General features: G+C 44.5%; 1 protein-coding gene across 1 annotated transcript; it reads right to left on the bottom strand.

Moving 5' to 3' along the window:
- Positions 1 to 2,364: 2,364 nt before the first annotated feature.
- Positions 2,365 to 17,556, bottom strand: taf10 (TAF10 RNA polymerase II, TATA box binding protein (TBP)-associated factor). Its single transcript, XM_085967537.1, has 5 exons — positions 17,130 to 17,556; positions 11,175 to 11,323; positions 8,324 to 8,388; positions 5,896 to 6,010; positions 2,365 to 3,691 (listed from the first exon to the last, which is right to left on the bottom strand). The coding sequence occupies exons 1-5, from the start codon at positions 17,197 to 17,199 to the stop codon at positions 3,602 to 3,604; spliced, it is 489 nt and encodes a 162-aa protein (XP_085823663.1). The 5' UTR covers positions 17,200 to 17,556; the 3' UTR covers positions 2,365 to 3,601.
- Between the last annotated feature and the right edge of the window lie 8,859 nt (positions 17,557 to 26,415).

Genomic DNA, 26,415 nt, shown 5'->3' with positions numbered 1-26,415 from the left:
GTTGTGAAGAGACACTTGGGGAATGACCCCTCCCCCCCACGTTATGGTAAAGGGGTGTTCCAGATTATGAAGAGTTACAATAGGTTAAATAGTGACAATTGTTTCCACTGGTTGGTGAGACAGTAACAAGAGGACACACATTTAAGATAATCATAAAAGGAATTAGGGGAGGATCTGAAAAATTATTTTCCCAAGGGATGGGTAGAATGTTGCTCTACCACAAACTATTCTTGAAGCAGAGTCCACAAATTCTTTTAAAAAGGGAATTAGATAGTTGCTTGAAATAAAGAAATATTAAAATATATGGGAAGCAAACAGGAGATATTAGACTAGGCGGCTTGTGGAGAAAATCATTGGCGCAGACTTATTGGGCCAAATGGCCTGGTTGCATGTTGCAACATTCTTTGATTCTAAGAAAGCGTAGAAGTAGTTTGTGCCAATGGAAAACACTTATCTTGGCCAATGTTTATCCCTCAGCCAACATCACTAAAAAAATGAAAATATCATGGTCCCATTGCTGTCAGTGGGCACTTGCTGTGCACAAATTGGCTGCGCTGTTCCCTACATTGCAGTGACTACACTTAGTACTTCATTGGCTGTAAAATGCTTTGGGACGTCCTACGGTCGCGAAAGGCACTAGACAAATGCAATATCTTTCGTTTGGTTAAGAAAAACCACAACTATAATTCAGAAGTCAAGGCCGCAATCTCACTGCTGATTACATCAAAGGCACAACTTGCGAGACCGCTTCCAGCAGGTAGGCTGCTTTTATACCGGATTGTGTTATGCTGGGACTGGCAGCTTTCAACTGATGCAAGCTTGATATGCCGAGTGGCCTGGTTGGGTGCTGTAACATTCTATGATTCCAGTGCAGGTATTGTTATATTGCTGTTTTTATGTCAATGGAAAGCAATTACAGCTACACAAAACCAGTACAGGTACTATGATTTGGGAGTTATGGCAGTGGTCGGAGCAAATCTGGCATGCTTACTTTGAGGTTGCCTCGAACTACACAAAACTCACTTGGAGCCAGCAGAATTGGCACAACATTGAATCCCATATAAAAGCAGTTTCAGTGAGACAATCGGTCACATTGGTGCAGTCAGCTCCTGATAATTGGGTCTCCCACTGACTACAACAACCCAAAAGCACACTCCCTGTTCGCTGAAGCCAGTGGCTAACCCCTCCAATTAGCCCACACTCCCGTCTGCTCTCGGGTAAAACTAAAAAACATAATTCGTGTGCATGCAAGAGTCATCGTAGCTTAGCTTCACTCTAGACTGGAGTACCAGTCTGAGAGCAGCACTTGTAGTACAACTACCCCATTACATGGTGAAGTGTTCTTCACCGAATTACAAATTCGAGTGGGAGAATTCAGGTTTGCACCTTGCAAGAAAAGCAGTTTTATAATTTTAATACTGAACTTTCTCAGGTTTTAAACTTGATCTGTAGCGTCGCTAATTTTAAAAAAAAAATTGAATACTTTTGACACTTTTCCTTAATTTAATAAAAAGGAAATTAAATTTTCCAAGTTCAGATCCAAGTCAGTCAGACCTTTGGGGTTCAAAATGAAGTTGAAGGTAAATGAAATAATAAAATGTGGAAATTTCAATAAAATTTAACAGGATTATCAGCGAGTTGTAATTTCACAAAAAGCTTCATGGGTTTTTGAACTCCAGATTATGCCTCCCGTAGACAGACCACGAATCAGTAATAGCTTCCAATCTTCTGGCAGACTTGGCAGCTCTAAGCACCTAGCTGGCGCTGTTGGTCGCATGGTTCCCACAGGCCAGATCACCAAGAGAATATGCACTCATTTTTATAGATTAAAAGGTGCATCACCACACTGTGCACTTGACATAATATGGAGATGATAGGTTACAGCAAAATTTGTCTTAGATCTGGAAAAAGATTGACATTTTCATACAGGTCACAATCAGTAAGTACACTGCTAACCACTAATCTCCAATGCATGTATATCAAATCCCACTTATTTAGACAAAAATTGAAGTCCCAGTCCCATCACCACCCATTTAATACCAAATACTTATCATCTATGTCAATACCGACAATGTTTTTAAGTCCCCAATACTACTAAAGGTTTTATTTTTTCAAATTACTTATGCCGACAGGCCATAACAGAAGATGGTTAGGTTGATAGCATTCATCTCTTGGCCCCGATTGGGCAGCACAACCAGCAGAAAGAGGGTCCGCAACCCAGAGGAAAGGGAGCGTCAGTGAAATGGACAGCGGTAAGATAATAGAAAACTGCAATATCTGCTTAATTCAACAAACCACTTATGCTGTCAAAATCAGAATGCCCCAAGATCTCGCAGTTTACACATCAATAATTCTGTCACAACACAAAATTAAGTGTAAATTTATTGTAAGAAATGGACATTTATAGAATGGAGGAATCTTTCTTTGTGCAAGATTGCAAATAAAAAAGGTATGAACTACTGCAGTTCTGCATTTCTCATGTGACTGACCATCTTTAAATTACTCCTACAGGAACAAAACCACTTACTCAACTCAAACACAATGGTTCCCTAAAGCTCACATCCTTTAGAACTTCTGTGGTAAAAGAGATAGAATCCAAGGCAGTTAACGACAAATCAAATGGTTACCTGCATTTATTAAACATTTAAGCAAACAATATAATTAAATTTTAAGTTTTAAAAAAGTGAGATCAATTTAGACAAAGTTTAAATCAACTTATTCTGTTAAAAGATTCCCAGTTTTAAAGAGATGGTAATTATTTTGTTGGACTTGTTTTACAGAGAACCAGAAATGAGCTATTAGAACAGTTTTAAGTCTCCACCACTGTTCTAATCAATATATCTGATACTACAGTTTCAAATTTAAATGGTATACTTTAAAAAGTACTTAGAATTATCTTTTTTTTCCTCGTATAGCTAACTTTTTTCCTTCTACTTTAGAGTAAATGAGCTGAACTACCTGATGTGACTGGAGAAAAGCAGAGTTTTGCTTGAATTTTTACAGCGATTGTTGTGTTCTCCTTTCCCCCTCGAAGAAAAAGAAATTGACTACACAAAACTTTTTTTTTTCCCCACAAGGATAGATTTACAAGTGAACATGTTTGAAATGCATCATATGAAAAACATGCAACTGCACCTGAAAATAATATGGCTATCCTCTCACTGGTTGATAAAACTAGCTTGCTGCTTTTGAAAACCTATTATACAGAACATTTCCTAAAGGCCATTAAATTCCGTAGGGTTTTAATTTAGGTTCTATTTTAAACTGATCCTGACTAGGTTTACAGAAAGGAAAACGATACCTTCAAAACTCATTGTATTCAGACTCAAAAATTATTTCAACCCTTTCTATCACAACTAACAATTCAAAAGGAAATGCAAGAATCAGGTGAAAAATAATGCTGCCCTCCAAAAGATGAACAAATGTTGGGTATAGATTCGAAGCCACTTTAGAACTTGTCAAACTGGGCAACTTCTCAACTTGTGGCATATTTCTTTTCCACCTTCATATTTTCCGAAAAGCATTCGGAGCCGACACTGTACAGCACTCACTGGATGTTAGTCAGCAGTCACAGTTTGCTGAGGAAGATGCTTCCAGATCTTTATGTAAAGTAATGAGGTTTCTTCACATTGATACCATATTCAGTGAGAGCAGGAATTAAATCCTCCATGGTGAGGGTGTATTTCTTGTCCTAAAAACGACAAAATACAGGTATTTAGGCAATGATTTAGAAAGCAAGAAATAGCAGCAGCTCATAAGATATGGTTCCCTGAATTGAACTTTAACTACCTTCAAATTAAAAGTGTTTATTTTGAAATTATTTTTCCCCAACCTGCTCCATTAACACCGGACAATACTAAAATAGGAGATATAGTAAATCATTCTGGGGACCAAAGTAAACTTCATGAGGATATTGAAAAGATGGTGGAATGGGCAAAAATAGTGGCTAATGGAATCCAATGTCAGTAACTGTGAAGCGGTATATTTTGGTAAATATGCATGGAATGGGGGAAGGCTGGGTGATTTGGAACAGCAGATGGATTCAGGAATGTAGATGGCATTAAAAAGCAGCATCTCAAGTGCCTAAGGCAATTAATAAAAAGCTAATGGAATACTATAGGACGGCATTGAGACAATATAAAGATTGCAGTATAGACCCACTAGGATGCTGCCTCGTATGAGGTAGTACAATTATGAATAGTTTGAAAAATTGGGGCTATTTTCATTAGAAAAGAGATTAAGGGATGATTCGATACAGGTGTTTAAAATTATGATGGGAGTGGTTGGGTAGATAGAAATAGACAGTTTCCAGTGATTGAGGGATCTAGAATGATGGCGATATACACGCGAGATTTAGGACAGTAAGCAAGAGAAAGCTTTTTTTTTTTTTTTAAAAACATAGAGGGTTGTGAGGCTGTGTAATACACTACCCAAGTTAGTGACTGAAGCAGAGACCATGTCAACATTTAAGAATAAGTTAGATAGGTGGTTGAAGGAAAGGGGATAAAGGTATAGGGCAACAGGGCAGGCACATGGGATTAGGACACTGCTTATAGAAACATAGTAGGAGCAGGAGTAGACCATTCGGCCCCTCGAGCCTGCTCCGCTATTCAATGCGATCACAAATTCAGTACCCTGTCCCTGCTTTCTCCCCATATCCCTTGATGCCTTAAGAAATATATCCAACTCCTTCTTGAATATATTTAATGAATTGGCCTCTACTGCCTTCTGTGGTAGAGAATTCCACAGGTTCACCACTCTCTGGGTGAAGAAATTCCTCCTCATCTCTGTCCTAAATGGCTTACCCCTTATCTTTAGACTGTGACCCCTGGTTCTGGACTCCCCGACCATCGGGAACATCCTTCTTGCATCTAGTTTGTCCAGTCATGTCAGAATTTTGTAAGTTTCAATGAGATCCCCTCTCATTCTTCTAAACTCCAGCGAGTACAAGCCCAATCGACCCAATCTCTCCTCATACATCATTCCTGCCATCCCAGGTATCAGTCTGGTGAATCTTCGCTGAACTCCTTCCATGGCAAGAACATCCTCCCTCAGATAAGGCGACCAAAACTGCACACAATACTCAAGATGTGGTCTCACCAAGGCCCTGTACAACTGCAGCAAGACATCCTTGTTCCTGTACTCAAACCCTCTCGCTACGAAAGCCAACATACCATTTGCCTTATTCACCGCCTGCTGCACCTGCATGCTTACCTTCAGCGACTGGTGCACAAGGACACCCAGGTCTCGTTGCACTTCCCCTTCTCCCAATCTATTGCCATTCAGATAATAATCTGCCTTCCTGTTTTTGACACCAAAGTGGATAACCTCGCATTTATCCACGTTATATTGCATCTGCCATGCTTCTGCCCAATCACCCAACATGGACTGGTTGGGCTGAATAACCTGTACCAATGTTGTAATTTCTGTGTAACTTTCTATGAGACTGGCCCAAGCAATTGCAATTTCAACATAATACTACAACTCCTGACATTTGCAAAGCTTTTTCATTTCAACATTAGCTTAGTTTGTTTAGTGTGTGCACTGAAAACTTTTTTAAAAAGTCTGGAATTCCCTTGGGCTGTTCTATGAAAATGAGTGTGTGAGGCCAAAAATATTCCAACAAATGAATAGCACAGTAAATAATGACAAATACAAATTTAAGAGCTGATTTTTTTTTAAATCTCATGGTTCAGAGGCAGAATAATTTTCTAAACTAAATTACAAACGCTAGTTTTATAACTTTGGACAAATTGCACTTCACCGTAACTTTCAGCTCCGATAAATGCTGCGCTTCCTGTTCTTGCAATATTGTTCTGGTGGGTATAAACCTTTATACAGCTGTTTTGCATTGCTCGAAGCACAGCGCCGTTGCTATGTTCAATGTGAACAAACCTTGCTCTTGTTTCTGGAGCTTCCTGATGCAGTTCCCTTCATTTTACAGTGCTGCAAGGCATCATTTGCAATATCTGAGATGAACTTTTGTGCAGCCAAAGATATTAAACGAATTCTGTTTCGAAAACATAATGAGGTCAAAAGCCAGATTTAATGGTCACCAAGTACTATGCATACATCCAGTTTTGTTTCACGGTACACAAATATTAATTCTTCAAAGATTATTGAAGGTTTTATAAATTAAATTAGAGACAACATCCTCTGTGGAATCAGTATTCTTTCATATTGCCAAGTAGAAAAGGAGTTTTTTTTTAAACATTCCTGGAGGGCGCCGCTGGGGAAAAAATCTTCAGAGAAGTCATTCATTCTACAAATTGGAGCAATTATAACCTCTATCCAATTATAAACTTCTCCTACTCTGAATGTCTATTCACAAAGAGACTTACTAAAGGGGGGAAAGTCTCCTGAATACATGCATGCTTTATTCACTACTGCAAGCAGATTTGTGACAGCCGGGGTCAACAGTATAGACATTTTTTTTTTAAATGACTAGCTATGTGAAACAGGCTATTTGGAACATTTTGCATATATTATAAAATGCTTTTAAAATTAAACATTTCTCACAGTAGAAACCTTGGATAGAAACACTGGCTGCGATTTTGCTGATCTTAGCGGGTCTGTGGTGGGTCCCGACCCCACTGCTGGCTCCATCCCGCTGTCTGAAATTATTTCCCTTGATTGGGCTTGTTAAGCCCACCCAGTACATTTTTCGGCCAATTAGAGGAAGTGGGTCTGGTGATGTCATTTGATGACATGTCATCAGAAGCTTTCCTTAAAAGGGCCCTTGGGCAAATTAATTTTGACATTTGTTCTGTCAGTGTTCCACAGCATTGAGGTGCTGCAAACACTGACAATCACTGCACAGAGGTGCAGGGCTGCACCCAGGCTCTCCCATGACTCCCTCCATAAGCTTATGGAGGGAGTCACAGCACACAAGGAGGTCCTCTTCCCTTCCCGTGGGCGGAAGAAACCTTCCCAGGAGATCAATGCAGCCTGGTTGCACATTGCAGAGGAGGGCACAGGCAGGGATGTGGTCAGGAGGACCTGGGTGCAGTGCCGTAAATGTTTCAATGATTTCAGTAGATCACGAAACATTAGTACAAAGCCACACTCAGCCTCATCCTGCTGTGACTCTCATTACATCCCCATCACTCTGCCTTCCCTACCCTACTCCTGCACATCCTTACTCACACCAACTTACCTTGCACCTCCACACATCCCTCTCTACCTATATTATCACATCCCTATCTCACTAGCCACCCCTCACACTCGCCCTCATTCTAGTGCAATCATACCAACTAACACCTCAAGGGTAGGCACTTGGGTGTTTTATGCAATGTTCATGTAAAGTTTCTGTTAATGTGGTGTCAAACAATGAAACCTTTATTTTCAACACTTGGCGATCTTGGACAGATGTGTGCACCTTTGGAAGTGGCTTAGTGAGTTGCAGTGAATGGTGAGACATAAGGGTAACCCCCCACAATGGTTATGAGTGTGAAAGGAATCGCTTGGACATTGTAGGGATGTTTTATGGTGTTGGTGTGGGGTGGTGCCAACCTGGAGCATCATGTAGCAGCCAGGGTGTACAGCGTCAAGTGATGTAAATCTGGCCACGGTGAGGCCATCCCTGGCAGCAATGTGCTCGGGTGCTGATGCTCTGTGTCCTGTGCAGAATCTGTTGATTGTGGAGAAGGTTGGTGTTGTTGTTGGTGCTGTTGGTGTTGGGGCTGATCGTGGCGGGATTCTGAGGACCAAGGTGAGAGAGTAAAAAAGGGCACCTATGCTGATGGAATAGATGGCAAGTGAAGTAGAGATGACAGAAGCGATCTGTCAATGGTGGGAGAGGTAACGAGGTCAGACTGGGTGGAGACTTGTGCAAAGACTTGCAGCACGTTGAATTTGCTATGGTAATGCAGTGAGGGAGAGCTTATGGCTGAGGGAAGATATCTCTGTAAGGTGGGAGCTTTTACTTTACATTTGAAGCTGTCAATTCAACAGCTGGTTCAATGGCCACTGAACTCACGCCTCAGCTTAACAGACGTGATTCCCGAGCAGAAAGGACCCCGTGGGCGAGCACATAAAAAACCAACAAGGTCATAATTACCTGAATTGGGTCCCCCGCCACTGCGTGTCGGGTCTTCTCAGCACTGACGGACCCGACATTGGGGAAAGCCACATGGCGGTGGGTTCACAGCGGGGTCCCGACCCGCTGGGGAAAAAAAAACCATTTTCCCACCCCTCCCACCACCGATTGTCCCCGCTGACCCCCCACCCCGCGCCAACCCCCGGAAAATCTATGCCTCTGTGAATTGACATTATTGCGCAATACCGGAATGGGTTAGTTATGCAAGTCAAAACCTTAACGTACATTCGAGGATCAGAAGCCTCAAACCCTGCTCGATTGAGATAATATCCTGTCACAGCATCTGGTATCTGAAATGTTCAAAAGACAAGAGATAAGAACTCAATATATTTAAAAATCAGTGAATTATGTATACAGATCATACTGTTTTGTGTCATTAAGGTAGAATACATCGGCATTGAAACAATACTTTTATCACCAGCTCTGGTGGAAAAACCCACAACGCAATGACAGCCTACTCGAGCCATTCAATACGGAGATTCCATGCGGCCAGTATGACTGCTCATTTATCAAATACTAGCAGGGGAGCCCCGCGTTGCAGGGCTTTTTTGGGCCTGGTCAATGTGTGGGCTGGGAGCCTGGGACTGGATTTGGGCTGTCGGCAGTTGGAGAAGCCTAGGCCCGTTTTGCACCGTTTTTTAACCTAAACATTTCTAGCTTTTAATACCTTCAAAGATGAAAGTTAAAGTACTTATAAAACATTTTTGGTAAATCTTATTTTTTTTTAAAAAAGATACTGACCTGGATTACCAAAGTTTTTAGCTGCCCTGGCTGCTGTATAATGGCTGACAGATCCCCGAGCTGAGAATGCTTAGTCCCGCCCACACACACACCGATTGGTCAACCATCAGGTGACTGAGCTGTAGGATTGGTCAATCATCACGGCACAGGATTGGTCGACCTTGACGTCAGTCAATGCTAATGAGTGGATAATGAGTGGAATTTTGAAGGTTTTTTGTATAATGTGCAAACAATTTTTGCCCGACCAAAAAGTAAATATGCCTACAAGAGTCCCCTAATGATGAGCTTTCTTTTGATATAACACATGTGTAGGTACGCTCTATAACTTTTGATTGTATAGCCGGACAGACAGACAGAGAGACATACTCTTATATATACTAGCTGAAGTGCCCCGTGGTGTGAGGGCAATTTTGGGCTGCGCGGTCTCCTTGCCCTTGTCTGTCCCCCCTCTCGGGCCTGGTGGATGTGTAGGCCGGAAGCCTGGGACTGGATTTGGCCTGTCGACAGTTGGAGAAGCCTAGGAACGTTTTGCACTGTTTTTTAACCTAAACATTTATAGCTTTTAATACTTCAAAGATGAAAGTTAAAGTACTTATAAAACATTTTTGGTAAATGTTAATTTTTTTTTTATATAAAAAGAAACTGACCTGGATTAGCAAAGTTTTGAGCTGCCCTGGCTGCTGTATAATGGCTGACAGATCCCGGAGATGAAAACGATTAGTCCCACCCACACACACACACCGATTGGTCAACCATTAGGTGACTGAACTGTAGGATTGGTCAATCATGACAGCACAGGATTGGTCGACCTTGACGTCAGTCAATGCTAATGAGTGGATAATGAGTGGAATTTTGAAAGTTTTTTGTATAATGTGCGAACAATTTTTGTCCGACCAAAAAGTAAATACGCTTATGACCGTTCCGGAATCGTAAGCTTTCTTTCGATGTAACACACGTGTAGGTACGCTCTATAACTTTTGATTGTATAGCCGGACGGACAGAAGGACAGACAGAAGTACCGCTTTTATATATAGAGAAGATATAAGATTCTTACATTTTTGTGAGACCATTTCCTTAAATGACAATATTAAGTACAGCAGATGCCAGGTTCTAAAGAGGCAGTAGGCTTTTCAAAGAGCTTTTGTATTTATGCAAGTTCCAAGTACCTAGATTTTGAACAATTAATTTTCTAAATAATCTAACTTAGAGCTTCTGTGTATCAGAGAAACATTGAAGGAAGGACACAGGGAATGATACAGTCCAGCTTTGAGTGTATGTTTGCTTTTGTTGTAAAGTTTCTTTGCGCTAGCGTATGCCACAGACACAGAAAAAATAAGTAAAGCTAAACCTAAAATTTCTTTGACCCTCGAGACTGTAAACAGCTTTACCAAAACTCACGTTGCTTTGAGAAGTAACAATTGTAGTTAATTCTCAAAAAACAATTCTGTAATTCTCATGAATGCTTCACCACTTTAATGTGTTTAGTTCATTGTACTGGAATGAAGTGCTCTCAAAAAACTTAAACAAAGCAAAAATCCAAAGCAGTTCTCAATTTTAAACTTGCTGTACACATGGATACACTTTTGCAAAGTTAACTGCAGTGCGTTAGAAACGAATGGAAACAACAATCAGGGCAACTGATTTCTGCAATGGGTTAGAACATTGCCCTTTCGCTTCAAGAACTTAGATTTAAATCCAGCCCAAATTAGATGAATGTCTCCTCGCTCGCTCTGACTAAAAGGAGTTTGACTGATAGATCAGAATATGCATATTGCCCTTGTATATTTTCTGAACACAATGAAAAGCGGAGGATTATTTTGTAATTTGCAGTTATTGAGGCGACACCGAACACCCCCATCTCATCTATTCAGAAATGTTCTAATGAAGGATCACACCTAAAATATCTTTCTCTTTCAAATCCAGAACACCCCGGTGTACTTCCAAAATTTTGTTGCCATTATCCATGACCTTGATTTTAATTGATTTCTAAACATCTTGTGTCCCATCTGCAGAAATCACTAAATATTGTTCTGAATTCTGATTTATCTTGGCCTCCCACTCCCTACGACCTCAAATCAACTTCAGTCTGGGCAGATCTCCAGTATTACAAAGATCTGTAGGGAATTGAAACTGATCATTTAAGTATTGAAAACTTTGTCAGTTTAAATGCCATACTAATAACATTATTTTTATACTGCAGCTAATTGTAATTTATACGCACTTTGTTCACTTGGTTAACCGATAAGCAAATGGAAAATGTGGAAAGCCAGTCATAACTGTGCACTTACATTTTGTTTCCAAAAATGAGCTCGAATTATTAAAACAATACACTTACTGTTGGTGTATAATCTTCTAATTGCATAAGGAAGTCTGCCAGTGGTGTTGTTGATATAACAGGTTTGACATCCCCATTGGCAATTCCTTGAGGAACATAGACACCATTTGAAACGGAAGTCTCTGTTGCAGAGGCAGCAGCAGTTGGAACTGAAAGATACACAGGAAGGAAAGATACACAGTGATCAACTTATTGCAACAGAACACCAACCATTTATATACAGCAGCTTTCACAATTCAGCAAGAATATATTTCCTATTTGCATTAGAAGTTTCCTAATACTAAATGTAAACTGCCTTTCTCTTTTGCTATATCACGATTGATGGGGACTTGCAGGATAAGATATTATAAAATAGGTACAAAGTCTTTTATAAATTCTTTTACAAATTCTTGAGAGCAAACTCAGTAAAACTGAAGACTGTGGACCATTGCTCTGTCATTCTGCCAATATATCAACATTCACATTGCCGGGTTTTCAATAGTGACCATTACTGGTTAACAACACTGGACAGTACCTGCTATACAAGTGATTAGCGGGGGGGGGGGGGGAATCAAATATCTGGAAGTTTCATAAACAAAAATTAGTTCAGTCGATATGATACAATTCTTTGTATTGACACAATTGACTAGGTCACACAGTACAATACAATACAGTCCTGAATACACATTTCACTTGGGTTGTTTGCATCCGATGTTGCGGTACTGATGAATTAACTGAGTAAACTCAGATGCATTTTTTGCCCTGATTGGCTAAGCCTAATGTGAATCACAACAAATTCTCATTCAACACATTTCCATCTGCTCTCCAGGCAGCTCAGGACAGGAATAGTCTCAACTCTCGAGCCATTCAGACCAGGAAATCCTAGTTTTGATCTCCTGCTTTGAGTCGCCAACTTCAGTCAGAGCCATGGTAAAGCCCTTATAATTATAGTTCTTTAGGCTGGGGAGGTTGGGATGGGGGAAGGGGGCGGGTGCAGTTAAAAGAGAGAATCAGCCAAGGTTCTCACTGCTGCATGCTTTATAGCAACCTCCACTGCAAATGCGCACGTACAGACAAGTACAGCGAGAACAGGATTGAACCTGGCTGTGATAACCTCCACAGCTGGTACCCAGGAGGTTACCCATGTGTCATGGCTAGCACGTGAATTAACAGCCACTTGGATAAGGTACATAATGACAACCTGCGGAACCATAATGCAGCCCAAGGGGGAAAAAGCAATGCCACCAGGAGAGATTGGAAGAGAAACAAATTTTGCACTGCTTTAAGGGGAATTGTCTCACATATTTAACAAGCTGGGGAGGGTGTGCGCGAGCATGTATAAGTGTATTATATATGTATAATATATTATAAAAATAATTTTTAGAAACGGTGAACAGATCTGAATATTTAACATCTTAATATTCTTTCATACGGGTGAAGCAGATGCTGAGCAGTAACAGAAGAGTTAGGAGAGGTAGGGTTGTAGGGTTGCAAAATTCTGGGAATTTTTAAAAGAGGAAACTTTCCATGGGAATTTATCGGAATTTTGAGTTTTTTTGCACACTGATGGTTTTTGTCTCTGACCCTTATATTATCTTTGTCGTCAAAATAGACATACTGTTCCATACAAATAAAAACAGGCTTTCAAAACTTTATTTAGGTTATAATTTTGAACTTTATTGAACCCCCACAAAAAAGACCCATCCAAAATAAAATAAAAAGAGCGTCAGCTTATTTAGCCTGTAATTTGTCCTTATTTTGTCCCTTTGAGTCTTCTACTCATGAGTCTTCTGAGTCTTCTACTCCTCATTGCTCCTCCTGATTCTCTGACTCTGGCTCTGACGTGTCCATTTCCTCCTCTGTGTCAGTGTCTAGCTGTGTGGTGGACACTTCTGTATCTGGCTCAATAAGTTGTAGGTTCGCCCGGATAGCCACCAGTTTCTCCACTCTCTTGTTAGTCAGCCTGTTGCGCACCTTTGTATGCGTATTCCCAAAAAGTGACCAGTTTCGTTCAGAGGCCGCTGATGAAGGTGGGATTTGGGGTATCACCGATGCAATAGGTGACAGGGCCTCAGATGCACAAAGTCCCTTCCACCAGGTATGTGCACTGATATGCTTGCATGATTCCCATATCCCATCCCCATTCCAAAGACCTTGCTTGGTAGAGAACTTTGCCAGACTTCCCAGAACTTTGCCCACATCCAGATTGAGATGGTGTGAGAGGGTAGAAATCACACTGTAAGCACTGTTGATCTGTTCTCCAGAAAGTATTGGTCTCCCAACATGCTTTGGGTCCAGCATGTATGCTGCAGCATGTATCGGCTTCACACAAAATTCTTGACACGTCTATGAATTGAACAATTGCCTTCTCCTCTGCTTTGAGCAGCAGGGATGTGGGTAGGGCAATGCTGATTTGTTCTTTTAAATCAGTAAAAAGCCTGAGAACATCTGACAAGACAGCGTCATCTCCTTCAATCTGAGCAATTGCAGATGCTACTGGAGAGAGTAGTTTAAGGCTGCTAACCACTCTCTCCCAAAACACATCATCCAGCAGTATTTTCTTGATGGTGGTTTCCATATCCCCAGACTGGGATATTGCCATTTCTTGCAGCGACTCCTTACCCTCCAGAAGGCTGTTGTACATTATGACAACACCACCCCATCTAGTGTTGTTGGGCAGCTTCAGTGTGGTGTTCTTGTTCTTTGTCTTTTGCTTGGAGTTGTAGGTTGCTGCAACTACCTGTTTTCCCCTGACATACTTAACAACTTGCTTGGCTCTCTTGTACAGTGCTTCCATGGTTCTCAAACCCATGATGTCCTTGAGGAGCAGGTTAAGCCCATGAGCTGCGCACCCAATAGACGTAATATGAGGGTAGGCCTCCTCCACTTGAGCCCAAGCAGCCTTCATGTTCGCAGCATTGTCAGTAACTACTGCAAAGACCTTTTGTGATCCAAGATCGTTGATGACCGCTTTCAGCTCATCAGCAATGTATGTGCCTGTGTGCCTGTTGTCTTTCGTGTCTGTGCTCTTGAAGAACACTGGGAGAGGAGTGGAGACGATGTAGTTTATGATGCCCTCCCCTCGTACATTTGATCACCCATCTGAGATAACTGCAACACAGTCTGCCATCGCTATCGTTTCTTTGAGCTTTCCTTGGACTCTGTTATACTCAGCCTCCAGCAAATAAGTAGACAAAGCATGTCTGGTGGGAGGACAGTATGCAGGGCGAATAACATTGAAAAATCTCTTCCAGTACACATTGGCTGTGAGCATGAGGGGTGAGCCTGTTGCATATACAGCTCGAGCAAGGCACTCATCTGCATTCTTCTGGCTATGGTTATCCATTGTATCAAAGAACCTTCCAAGTGGGCCAGGAGTTGCTGATAAGGAGCCTGATGCTGAATGAGAACCATCATCTTCTTGAATGGAAGCAGAGGAACTCTGGGCTGACTGCTGTGAGCTTTGAGTGAAGTTGTTGCATTTGGATAAATGCTGCTGCATCTTTGTGGCATTCTTTACATATGGCTTTCTACAGTGTTTGCACATGTACACAGTCTTTCCATCTTTAATGCCTGGGGTAAAATGCTTCCACACATCCGACGGTAAATGTGGCATTGTTCTATGCAGAGAAATAAAGGGCATTCATCTGTGTCGAACTGCGGTCGATCAGCACGATTGCAACAGGGCGAGTACATTTTTGCTGATGCTCCATGAGATGGAAGCATGACCTGTACACACACGACGCTACATCACCAATAGTGTATTATTTTGTATATTTTAAATTGAAGGACAACAGAGTTCAACAAGTAACTGGTTTATTTGGTATAAAGTCTGATTTACTTACTGCATCATCACAACATCAGCAGAAAACAAAATGACTTCCCTCAGGACCCCTAACTTGGATCTTTAAAAAACTATAGCAGTCTTACAGATGCCTGCAGGCCAATCACAATTCGATATGCAAATATTACAAATAGAGGGAGCTAATCGCTCATCCACCCAATCAGGACACATTTGTTCACAGTCACACACAAAACTTGTAATTATTAAAACAAGCCAAGTAAGATAAACATATATTGATTAAGAAATTCCTTAATAATTAAGATTCCATCTCTGTTAGTAATTTTAAAGAGAGGACCTGTGGGAAAAAAAATACAAAAAAAAACATTATTATGCTAGCATGTGCTTTTTTGGGCAAAATTCCCAAGCTAAACTTCCCGTGGAAAATTTCCAGAAATTTCCCGGAAACTTTCCACCCCTTTGCAACCCTAAGGAGAGGCGACCAAAAGCATGGTCAAAGAGAAATGTTCTAAGACTTTTAAAGGCAAGGAAACAGGAGAGTGTGTTTAAGGAGAGCGATCCAGTAGTACGGCTGAGACAGATAGAATGCTCTGTCACCGAGGGTAGAGTGGAAGGGGAATAGTTGCACAGCTACAGGATGGAAGAGCACAGCTGGATGAGGTTGTAGAGATACAGCAGGGCAACGAAGTTGATTTGTAAACTGAAACAATTTTAAATTCAGTGCATTAGGAACAGGGAGTCAAAGGAGATCATCAGGAATAGGAGCGACAGACTAATGAAATTTGGTGCAGAACAGTATGTGGGCAGATTTGTATAAAGTGTAGGTCAGGTGTTGAAGTTAAGCTTACATGTAACAAAAGCATTAATAAAGATTTCAGTGGCGGTAAAGTGATGCAAGGACAGAGATGGCAATATTATGGAGGTGGAAGAAAAAAGTTTTATGGGTGGATAAGACATGAGGTTTGAAGCTGAGCTTATGGTCGAACAGAGCACCGAGGATAAAAACTATCTGGTTCTGCCCGAGTGAGTGACCAGCAACGAGGTAGGAAGGTGAAGGGAGTGGAGATTTTTCATGGTAGTAAATTGGATGACTATGATCTTGGCAATACTCCATTGGTGAAAAGCCAACATTCAGTTGGCTTGTCAACAATCTGAAAATACAGTGGTGATCATGAAGTTAAAGGTGGAGAGGTAGAGCTGGGTGTCATCAGCATGGAAGCTGTCCCATGCCTACAGGTGATGTCACTGTGGCAACATGCAAATGAGAAAAAGGAGATGGCCAAGGATGTAACCTTGAGGTATACCTAAGGTGGACATGCACTGTGGGAGGAGAAGCCATTGCTGGAGATCTGCTGGCTGTGTTTGTTTGATAATGTGCTTGTGAAGAGCCTGGGGATGTTTCACTATGTTAAAGATGCTATATAAAAATAAGTTGTGATGATGTTGGTTCAGGTAGGAGTGGAACCAAGCAAAGGTGGAGTCACAGAGATGATGAAAAGGCAGTGGAGGGGTGGAGTTATAAACCATGTTGAACACTGTGGAGAGTTCAAAGAGGAATAACACATTGCAGTTGGAAAGGATGGCTTTGATGACTGTCTAGAATGGTCTCCGCGCTGTGGGCAGGACAAGGGTGAATCCTTAGGGGACACCGGAGGGAAAGATGCAGGGGTGGGAAGAGAAGCCATTAGTGGAGATAAGGTGGCTGGGATTGGAGATGCAAGAATGGAAACAAGAAAGGAGAGTGCACCAGGCTGGAAAACAGGGAGGCACTGGAGGAGAATGGCGAGGTTCACGGTGTCAAAGGCTGGAGAGAAGTGGAGGAAGGATAATGGTTACAGTAAACGTAATTTATGGCTTTGGTTAAATAATATTGAAGTGTCCAGCTCTGGGCTGGTGTTAAAAATTATAGGAGAGAGATCAGTTGAAGAAAATATAAATCAAATGTTCCTGCAAATCACTAACTGCAGCAGACTGCTCAATGTTAACAAATAAATGAAACGCTCCATTTCCAGCAGCTGGTGTGCGGGAGGCCCGGGGGAATAGGGCGGTCCGAGGACAGGGGGAGCGGGGACAGGGACAGGGACAGGCCCGGGGGGACAGGGGGAGCGGGGGCTGCGTTGTGATCGCGGCCGGGCCTGTGGGCCGCACAGCCTGAGCCTCGAGTCCGCACTTACCGTTCCCGATCCCGCCAGCTGCGGCAGCGCCGCCGCCCGCCACAGTCAGCGGCAGGTTGTCCGAGTTCATGGTCAGTGCTTCCTGGGCTCCGGCCTCTCCCGCTCACTGCCGCCTCTCCCCGCTGCCTCCCGCCATATTCGGTCCCTCGCCAAACGCTTCCCCGCTCCGCGCTTAAACCCCTCCGGGCGCTCCCAGCAACCGAGCGCCAGCACTTCCGTTCCGGTATCCAGGCTTTGATTGGAATCTCTGGCCCAGGTGCGGGATCTCACTGAACTACATTAAAAAATCTTCGCTATTAAAACCAAGCTAGTTGAAAGGTGTGATCTCTATCAAGGGGAGACGCTGTTTCTGGGCTAGTAACCTATTTTATTTAACTGTGTTCAGCTCTTCAGCTTCTGTTTGTCCCTCTTTTGGTAGCACCAATCAAAATATAAACAAATAAGCTGTAACTAATAGAACAGCTTCTGTTTGTTAAGTGCAACCTTCAAAAAGTCTGCTTCTGCATCAATGTGATCTAATATATCAATGTCACACTAGGGGTTTAGAGTTCTGGGAGCTAGGGGCACACCAGAGGTGACTGCAGGCACGGGAGGATAAGCCAATGGAGCGGATCTTCTGGCTACGTTGAGACTAGAACCATGTGAGGACAGTATATCCTAATACTTGGGATTATCCTTGTTGCTGTTCTTTACCAGGGAAGAAGATGCTGTCAAAGTCATAGTGAAAGAGGAGGTGGTTGAGATACTGGATGAGATAAAAATTGATAAAGGAGGTACTAGAAAGGCTGGCTGTACTTAAAGTAGATAAATCACCAGGACAGGATGGGAGGCATCCTAGGATGCTGAGTGAAGTAAAGGTGGAAATTGTGGAGATACTGGCCATAATCTTCCAATCCTCCTTAGATACAGGGGTGGTGCCAGAGGACTGGAGAATTGCAAATGCTACACCCTTGTTCAAAAAAGGATGTAAGCATAAACCCAGCAACTGCAGGCCAGTCAGTTTAACCTTGGGAGTTAGAAACGATAATCCGGGACAAAATTAACAGTCACTTGGACAAGTGTGGATTAATTAAGGGAAGCCAGCACGGATTTGTTAAAGGCAAATCGTGTTTAATTAACTTGATTGAGTTTTTTGATGAGGTAACAGAGAGGGTTGATGTGGCGTATATGGACTTCCAAAAGGCATTTGATAAAGTGTCACATAATAGGCTTGCCAGCAAATTTGAAGTCCATAGAATAAAAGGGACAGTGGCAGGCAGCATGGATACGAAATTGGCTAAGTGTCAGGAAACAGAGAATAGTGGTGAATGGTTGTTTATTGGCCTGGAGAAAGGTACACAGTGGTGTTCCCCAGGGGTCGGTACTAGGATCACTGCTTTTCTTGATATATATTAATGACTTGGACTTGGGTGTACAGGGCACAATTTCAAAATTTGCAGATGACACAAAACTTGGAAGAATAGTGAACAGTGAGGAGTATAGTGATAGACTTCCACAGGATATCGACAGGCAGATGAAATTTAACGCAGAAAAGTGCGAAGTGATACATTTTGGTATGAAGAACGAGGAGAGACAATATAAACTAAAGGTACAATCCTAAAGGGGGTGCGTGAACAGAGAGATCTGGGGGTATATGTGCACAAATCGTTGAAGGTGGCAGGGCAGGTTGAGAAAGCAGTTAAAAAAGCTTACGGGATCCTGGGCTTCATAAATAGAGGCATAGAGTACAAAAGCAAGGAACTTATGATGAACCTTTCTAAAACACTGGTTTGGCCTCAACTGGAGTATTGTATCCAATTCTGGGCATCGCACTTTAGGAAGGATGTGAAGGCCTTAGAGAGGGTGCAAAAAAGATTTACAGAATAGTTCCAGGGATGAGGGACTTCAGTTACTTGGATAGACTGGAGAAGCTGGGGTTGTTCTCCTTGGAGCAGAGAAGGCTGAGAGGAGATTTGATAGAGGTGTTCAAAATCATGAGGGATCTAGACAGAGTAGATAGAGAGAAACTGTTCCCTTTGGCGGAAGGGTCGAGAACCAGAGGACACAGATTTAAGGTGATTGGCAAAATACCCAAAGACGACATGAGAAAAATCTTTTTTACACAGCGAGTTTTTAGGATCTGGAATGCACTGCCTGACAGGGTGGTGGAGGCAGACTCAATCGTGGCTTTCGAAAGGAAATTGGATGAGTACCCGAAGGAAAAAAATTTGCAGGGCTACGGGGAAAGGGCGGGAGTGGGACTAGCTGACGTGCTCTTGCAGAGAGCTGGCACAGGCTCGATGGGCCGAATGGCCTCCTTCTGTGCTGTAACCATTCTATGTTCCTTGCACCCTCTCCAATATTCTTGCATCCCTTTCAGTACTCCATTAGAGTCATAGAGTCATACAGCACAGAAAGAGGCCCATCGTGTCCGCGCTGGCCATCAAGCCCTGTCTATTCTAATCCCATTTTCCAGCACTTGGTCCGTAGCCTTGTATGCTATGGTGTTTCAAGTGCTCATTTAAATGCTTCTTGAATGTTGTGAGGGTTCCTGCCTCTACCACCCTTTCAGGCAGTGAGTTCCAGATTCCAACCACCCTCTGGGTGAAAAAGTTTTTCCTCAAATCCCCTCTAAACCTCCTGTCCCTTACCTTGAAACTATGCCCCTGGTTATTGACCCCTCTACTAAGGGGAAAAGTTCCTTTCTATCTACCCTATCTATGCCCCTCATAATTTTGTACACCTCAATCAGGTCCCCCCTCAACCTTCTCTGCTCTAAGGAAAACAACCCCAGCCTGTCCAGTCTTTCTTCATAGCAGAAGCTCCAGCCCAGGTAACATCCTGGTGAGTCTCCTCTGCACCCTCTCCAATGCAATCACATCCTTCAATAGCGGTCACAAACAACATTTTCCGTCTCTGCAACTGTGACCATGGTGCATTATCCTTCTGGAGTTCTCTGTAGCCTTTGACATGGTCAACCGCATCATCCTTCCTCCAACGTCTCTCCTCTGATGTCCAGCTCAGCATGACTGCTTTTGCTTGATTCCACTCTTACTTATCCAACCTTAGCCAGAGCCTCTCTAGCAATGGTTTCTCTTCCCGCCCACCACACCCACCCCCATCCCACCTCACCACCATCACTTCAGGAGTCCCCCAAGGATCCATACTTGACCCCCTTCTCTTGCTTCTCTACATACTACTCCTTAACAACATCAGCTGCCATGTCCACGTGTATCCTGATGAAGCCCAGTTCTACCTCTGCACCATCTCTTTCAATCTCTCCCCAATCTGAGCTTCTGGCCATTATCTGAGGCTGAGCCAAAGTGTTCGCAACCTATTTGACCCTGAACTATGCTACTGACCATATACCCTCTCCATAACAAAGATTACCTACTTCCAGCTCCATAATATTGTCGCCTCTGCCCCTAAAACCCTCGTCCATGCCTTTGTCACTGACAGATTCAACTATTCCAAAGCCCTCTTGACAGGCCACCAATCCTCCACCTTTCATAAACTGCAACCAATCCAAAACTCTGCTGCCTGTACCCCAGCCTGGACCACGTTCTGTTCTGTCATCACCTCTGTCCTCGCTGACCTATGATGCTTGTGATAAGTTGCTCCATGGCCTCACCATTCACTATCTCTGAAGCCTCCACCAGTGCTACAATCCTCACGTAAAATCTCAGTTCATCTGTCTCCGGCATCTTGTAAATCCATCCTCCCTCCCTTCCCCCGACCATTAATGGCTCTGTCATCAGCTGCATGGGCCCTCGGTTCTAGAATTCCTTTCCTAAACCCCGCTGTCTCCTTTTCACAGAATCACAGAATCACAGAAACCCCACAGTGCAGATAGAGGCCATTTCGGCCCATCGAGCCTGCACCGACACATATCCCACCCGATCCCCGTAACCCCTACACCAACACATATCCCACCCTATCCCCGTAACCCCACGTATTTAATCCCCCTAACACTAAGGGTCAATTTATCATAGCCAATCAACCTAACCCGCACATCTTTGGACTGTGGGAGGAAACCGGAGCACCCGGAGAAAACCCACGCAAACACGGGGAGAATGTGCAAACTCCACACAGACAGTCGCCCCAGGCCGGATTCGAACCCGGGTCTCTGGCGCTGTGAGGCAGCAGTGCTAACCACTATGCCACCGTGCTGCCTTTTCTTCCTTTAAGGCCAACAACAACAACAGCTTGTATTTATATAGCGCCTTTAACGTAGTAAAATGTCCCAAGGCGCTTCACAGGAGGATTATAAGACAAAAAATTTGACACCAAACCACATAAGGAGAAATTAGGGCAGGTGACCAAAAGCTTGGTCAAAGAGGTAGGTTTTAAGGAGCGTCTTAAAGGAGGAAAGAGTGTTAGTGAGGCGGAGAGGTTTAGGTAGGGAATTCCAGAGCTTAGTGCCTAGGTAGCTGAAGGCACGGCCACCGATGGTTGAGCGATTAGAATCAGTGATGCTCAAGAGGGCAGAATTGGAGGAGCGCAGATATCTCGGGGGACTGTGGGGCTGGAGGAGGTTACAGAGATAGGGAGGGGCGAGGCCATGGAGGGATTTGAAAACAAGGATGAGAATTTTAAAATCGAGGTGTTGCCGGACCGGGAGCCAATGTAGGTCAGCGAGCACAGGGGGTGATGGGTGAACAGGACTTGGTGCGAGTTAGGACACGGGCAGCCGAGTTTTGGATGACCTCAAGTTTACATAGGCCCTCTTTAAAACTCACCTTTTTGACCAAGCTTTTCATCACCCCTCCTAATATCTCCTTTGGCTTGGCATCCAATTTTTATTTATGTCTCTATGAAGCATTTTGGGACATTTTTCTACATTAAAGGTGCTATATAAATGCAAATTGTTATTGTTGATGAGTCCATTGCACTGCCTAGGTAACTGTGTCGACCTGTATCCTATTCCGCTGGCTGCACAGAGCGGGATTAAACGGAGTGGACTTGAATAGGGTGTTTTATTTGGGAATTTGGAAAGAGTGGGAATTTCTGGTAAGTATTGGGTAAGTAGAAGCTGTAAAAAGTGAAATTTAATTTAAGATTTTGATTTTAGCCTAGAACTTTAAAAATTGTAGTTAACAGAAGCTGCCTGTCTGTGGCAGTTAACGGTCAGTCAGCTGTAAGTGTTTGTCTTGAACGGGCAGAAATCACCAGGAACAGGAGAGCTGAGTCATCGCTTGTAAATTGGGTGAGGCTCCTAGAGTATAAAAGTACACATTTCTGCAGAGCACAGAGTGGGATTAAACAGAGTGGACTTGAACAGAGTGCTTTGGTTGGGAATTTGGAGAAGAGAGGGAAGGAGTTGCTGCGTTTTCCCTACACTACTTGTAGTGCTCTGTGTTACAGGTAGATATTTAATTTCAGTACCCTTAACTTCACCTAGATCAAGTAAGTAGTCAAGAAACTACACTGTAAACTAAGTTACCTAATTACAAATTTAATTACATTTAATTAAATAAAACACGGTCATTGAGGGATGGCAGTTCAGGCGGTGTGCCGCATCTGCAGCATGTGGGAGTTTGTGGAGAGCATTGTGATCCCAGACAACCACGTTTTCAGTAAGTGCCTGCATCTTGAGGAACTTCAGCTCAGAGTTTTTGAGCTGGAGTCTGAGATGCAGACAATGTGAGGCATCAGGGAGGGAGAGAGTTACCTGGACACTTTGATCCAGGGGGCAGTCACACCCCTTAGGTTAGGTAGTGGTACAGGTCTGGTTAGTGGTCAGGGACAGGAGGGTGTGACTGCAACTCAGGCAGGTAAGGGGACCCAGGTGCAGTGCTGGAGGAGCCTCAGCCTTTGCCCTTGTCCAACAGGTATGAGGGAAAAGCCTGCAGGATGGATGAGCAAGCTGACCATGGCAGCATGGTGCAGGAGGCCATTCAAGTGGGGGGAGTGACAGGGAATGTAGTTGTGGTACGGGACAGTATAGTCTTTGCAGCCGCGACCAAGAGTTCTGAAGGGTGTGTTGCCATGGTTAAAGACATCTTCTCGCGGCTGGAGAAGAACTTGGAGTGGGAGGGGGAAGATCCAGTTGTCATGGTCCACGTAGGAACCAACGACATAGGTAGAACTAGGAATGAGGTTCTGCTGAGGGAGTTTCAGGAGCTAGGATCCTGCTTTAGTACATGTGAAGTTATCCACTTTGGTAGGGAAAATAGAAAAGCAGAGTATTTTTTAAATGGTGAGAGATTTGGAAATGTTGGTGTTCAGAGGAACCTGGATGTCCTTGTACACAAATCACTGAAAGTTAACATGCAGGTACAGCAAGCAATTAGGAAAGCAAATGGTATGTTGGCCTTTAATACAAGAGGATTTGAGTGTAAGAGTAAAGACGTCTTACTGCAATTATATAGGGCCCTGGTGAGACCACACCTGGAGTATTGTGTACAGTTTTGGTCTCCTCATCTAAGGAAGGATATACTTGCCATAGCGGGAGTGCAATGAAGGTTTACCAGACTGGTTCCTGGGATGGGGGGATTGTCCTATGAGGAGAGATTGAGTAGACTAGGCCTATATTCTATGGAGTTTAGAAGAATGAGAGGTGATCTCATTGAAACATACAAAATTCTTACAGGGCTTGACAGGGTAGATGCAGGGAGGATGTTTCCCCTGGCTGGGGAGTCTAGAAGCAGGGGTCATAGTCTCAGAATAAGGGGTCGGTCATTTAGGACTGAGATGAGGAGAAATTTCTTCACTCAGAGGGCGGTGAATCTTTGGAATTCTCTACCCCAGAGGGCTGTGGAGGCTCAGTCGTTGAGTATATTCAAGGCTGAGATCAATAGATTTTTGGATATTAAGGGAATCAAGGGATATGGGGATAGTGCAGGAAAGTGGAGATGAGGTAGAAGATCAGCCATGATCTTATTGAATGGCGGAGCGGGGCCGAATGGCCGACTCCTGCTCCTATTTCTTATGTTGTTATGTACCGCACACATTATATGTGCATTTTAATTGCTTGCAGACATTGATGGATACACGCCGTAGATATTCAGATTGGTGCTTTATTGTCTTTTATTTCTTTCATGCTTCTTTACATCAATTAATTAATACGATTTATTGCATGTCTGTGTGTGTAGAGGGCGGGGCGTCGGGCTGTCACTCACGGGGCTGGGGGCGGGGTAGCTGGCTGTCACTCACGGGCTGAGGGCGGGGTAGCGGGCTGTCACTCACGGGCTGGGGGCGGGGTAGCGGGCTGTCACGGGCTGGGGGCGGGGTAGCGGGCTGTCACTCATGGGGCTGGGGGCGGGGTAGCGGGATGTCACTCACGGGCTGGGGGCGGGGTAGCGGGCTGTCACTCACGGGCTGGGGGCGGGGTAGCGGGCTGTCACTCACGGGGCTGGGGGCGGGGCCTCTCTCTCTCTATACCCACGATGTCGGCGCAAGCGTTTAACCCCAACAACCCGGTGGTTTTCTTCGATGTGACCATCGGCGGCCAGGTGAGCGGGCCCGGCCCGAGGTGGGGATTAAGGGCCCGGGGAGCGCGGTGGTCAGGGCCCGGGGAGCCGGTGGTCGGGGCTCCAGGGCCCGGGGAGCCGGTGGTCAGGGCTCCAGGGCCCGGGGGTGCGGGAGCCGGTGGTCGGGGCTCCAGGGCCCGGGGGTGCGGGAGCCGGTGGTCGGGGCTCCAGGGCCCGGGGGTGCGGGGAGCTGGTGGTCGGGGCTCCAGGGCCCGGGGGTGCGGGGAGCCGGTGGTCGGGGCTCCAGGGCCCGGGGGTGCGGGAGCCGGTGGTCGGGGCTCCAGGACCCGGGGAGCCGGTGGTCGGGGCTCCAGGGCCCGGGGGTGTGGGTGGTCGGGGCTCCAGGGCCCGGGGGTGCGGGGAGCCGGTGGTCGGGGCTCCGGGGCTGCGGGGCCCGGGGAGCCGGTGGTCGGGGCTCCAGGGCCCGGGCCGCCGCTCCCTGCGATGTAAAGTACAGTTTCTGTCCAGCCTACAGCTCCTCTCCATAGGGTGCGGGTGTTTATCTGGCCCTGGGTTCCCCTCTCATTTTGTGGGGAGCGGCTGGCTGATGCCTCACATGGCAGGAGCTCACACCTGCTCACATGACAGGAGCTCATACAGCGCCTTTAATGTAGTAAAACGTCCCAGGACACCGAGCCACATAAGGACAGGTGAACGAAAGCTCGGTCAAAGAGGGAGATTTTAAGGAGCAACTTAAAGGAGAGGCGTAGAGGTTTAGAGAGGGAATTCCAGAGCTCAGGGCCCAGGCAGCTGAAGGCACGGCCGCCAATGGTGGAGCAGGATTCGACCATTTGGCCCCTCGCGCCTGCTACACCGTTCAATGAGATCATGGCATTTATTTAATTAACTGAATTTAAATTCCCCAGCTGCCGTGGTGCGATTTGAACTCCGGATCATTACTCCAGGTCTCTGGGTGGTGGAGTCAGGAACCCACAACATTCAAGAAGCATTTAGATGAGCACTTCTCATTCTTCTAAACTCTAGAGAATATAGGCCTAGTCCACTCAATCTCTCCTCATTGGACAATCTCCCCATCCCAGGAACCAGTCTGGTGAACCTTCGTTGCACTCCCTCTATGGCAAGTATATCCTTCCCTAGGTAAGGAGACCAAAACTGTAGACAATACTCCAGGTGTGGACTCACCAGGGCCCTATATAGTATGGAGCGATAAATCGGGGCTGCATAAGAGGCCAGAGTTGGAGGAGCACAGATAACTTGGAGGGTTGTAGGGCTGGAGGAGGTTAGAGAGATGGGGTGGGGCAGCAGGCACATGGGAACCCCATCACCTGCAAGTTCCCCTCCAAGTTACACACCATCCTGACTTGGATATATATCACTGATCCTTCATTGTCGCTGGGTCAAGATTCTGGAATTCCCTCCTAACGGCACTGTGGGAGCACCTTAACCGCACGGACTGCAGCGTTTCAAGTAGACGGCTCACCACCACCTTCTCAAGGGCAATAAATGTTGGCCTTGCCAGCGTTGCCCACATCGCATAAATGAATTAAAAAAAAAAAAAAAAAAAAAATGACAATAGTCACACCAAGGGAACGGTAGCACAGTGGTAATGTCACTGGGCTAGTAATCCACAGGCCTGGAGTAATGATATCTGCAGTTCAAATCCCACCACGGCAGCTGGGGAATTTAAATTCAGTTAATTAAATAAATCTGGAACAAAAAGCTAGTTTCAGTAATGGTGACCATGAAACTATGGAGTTGTTGTAAAAACCCATCTGGTTCACTAATGTCCTTTAGGGAAGGAAATCTGACGTCCTTACCTGGTCTGGCCTATATGTGACTCCAGAGCCACAGCAATGTGGTTGACTCTTAACTGC

Source organism: Somniosus microcephalus, chromosome 25 (assembly GCF_052327205.1).
Source record: "Somniosus microcephalus isolate GS21.2 chromosome 25, FLI_Smic_1.0, whole genome shotgun sequence".
Classification (NCBI taxonomy): Eukaryota; Metazoa; Chordata; class Chondrichthyes; order Squaliformes; family Somniosidae; genus Somniosus; species Somniosus microcephalus.
The sequence above is the reverse complement of the archived record's forward strand: the minus strand, read 5'-3'. Positions and strand labels throughout refer to the sequence as shown.

What these genes read in the sequence shown, in the direction of transcription:
- taf10 (XM_085967537.1), bottom strand. Translation starts at nt 17,199, where the DNA reads ATGAACTCGGACAACCTGCCGCTGACTGTGGCGGGCGGCGGCGCTGCC. An exon ending in TAGAAGATTATACACCAACA is followed by an intron (nt 8,389 to 11,174) that starts GTAAGTGTATTG and finishes TGAACATTTCAG; the next exon opens with ATACCAGATGCTGTGACAGG. An exon ending in GCTCCAGAAACAAGAGCAAG is followed by an intron (nt 3,692 to 5,895) that starts GTTTGTTCACAT and finishes TGTCGTTTTTAG; the next exon opens with GACAAGAAATACACCCTCAC.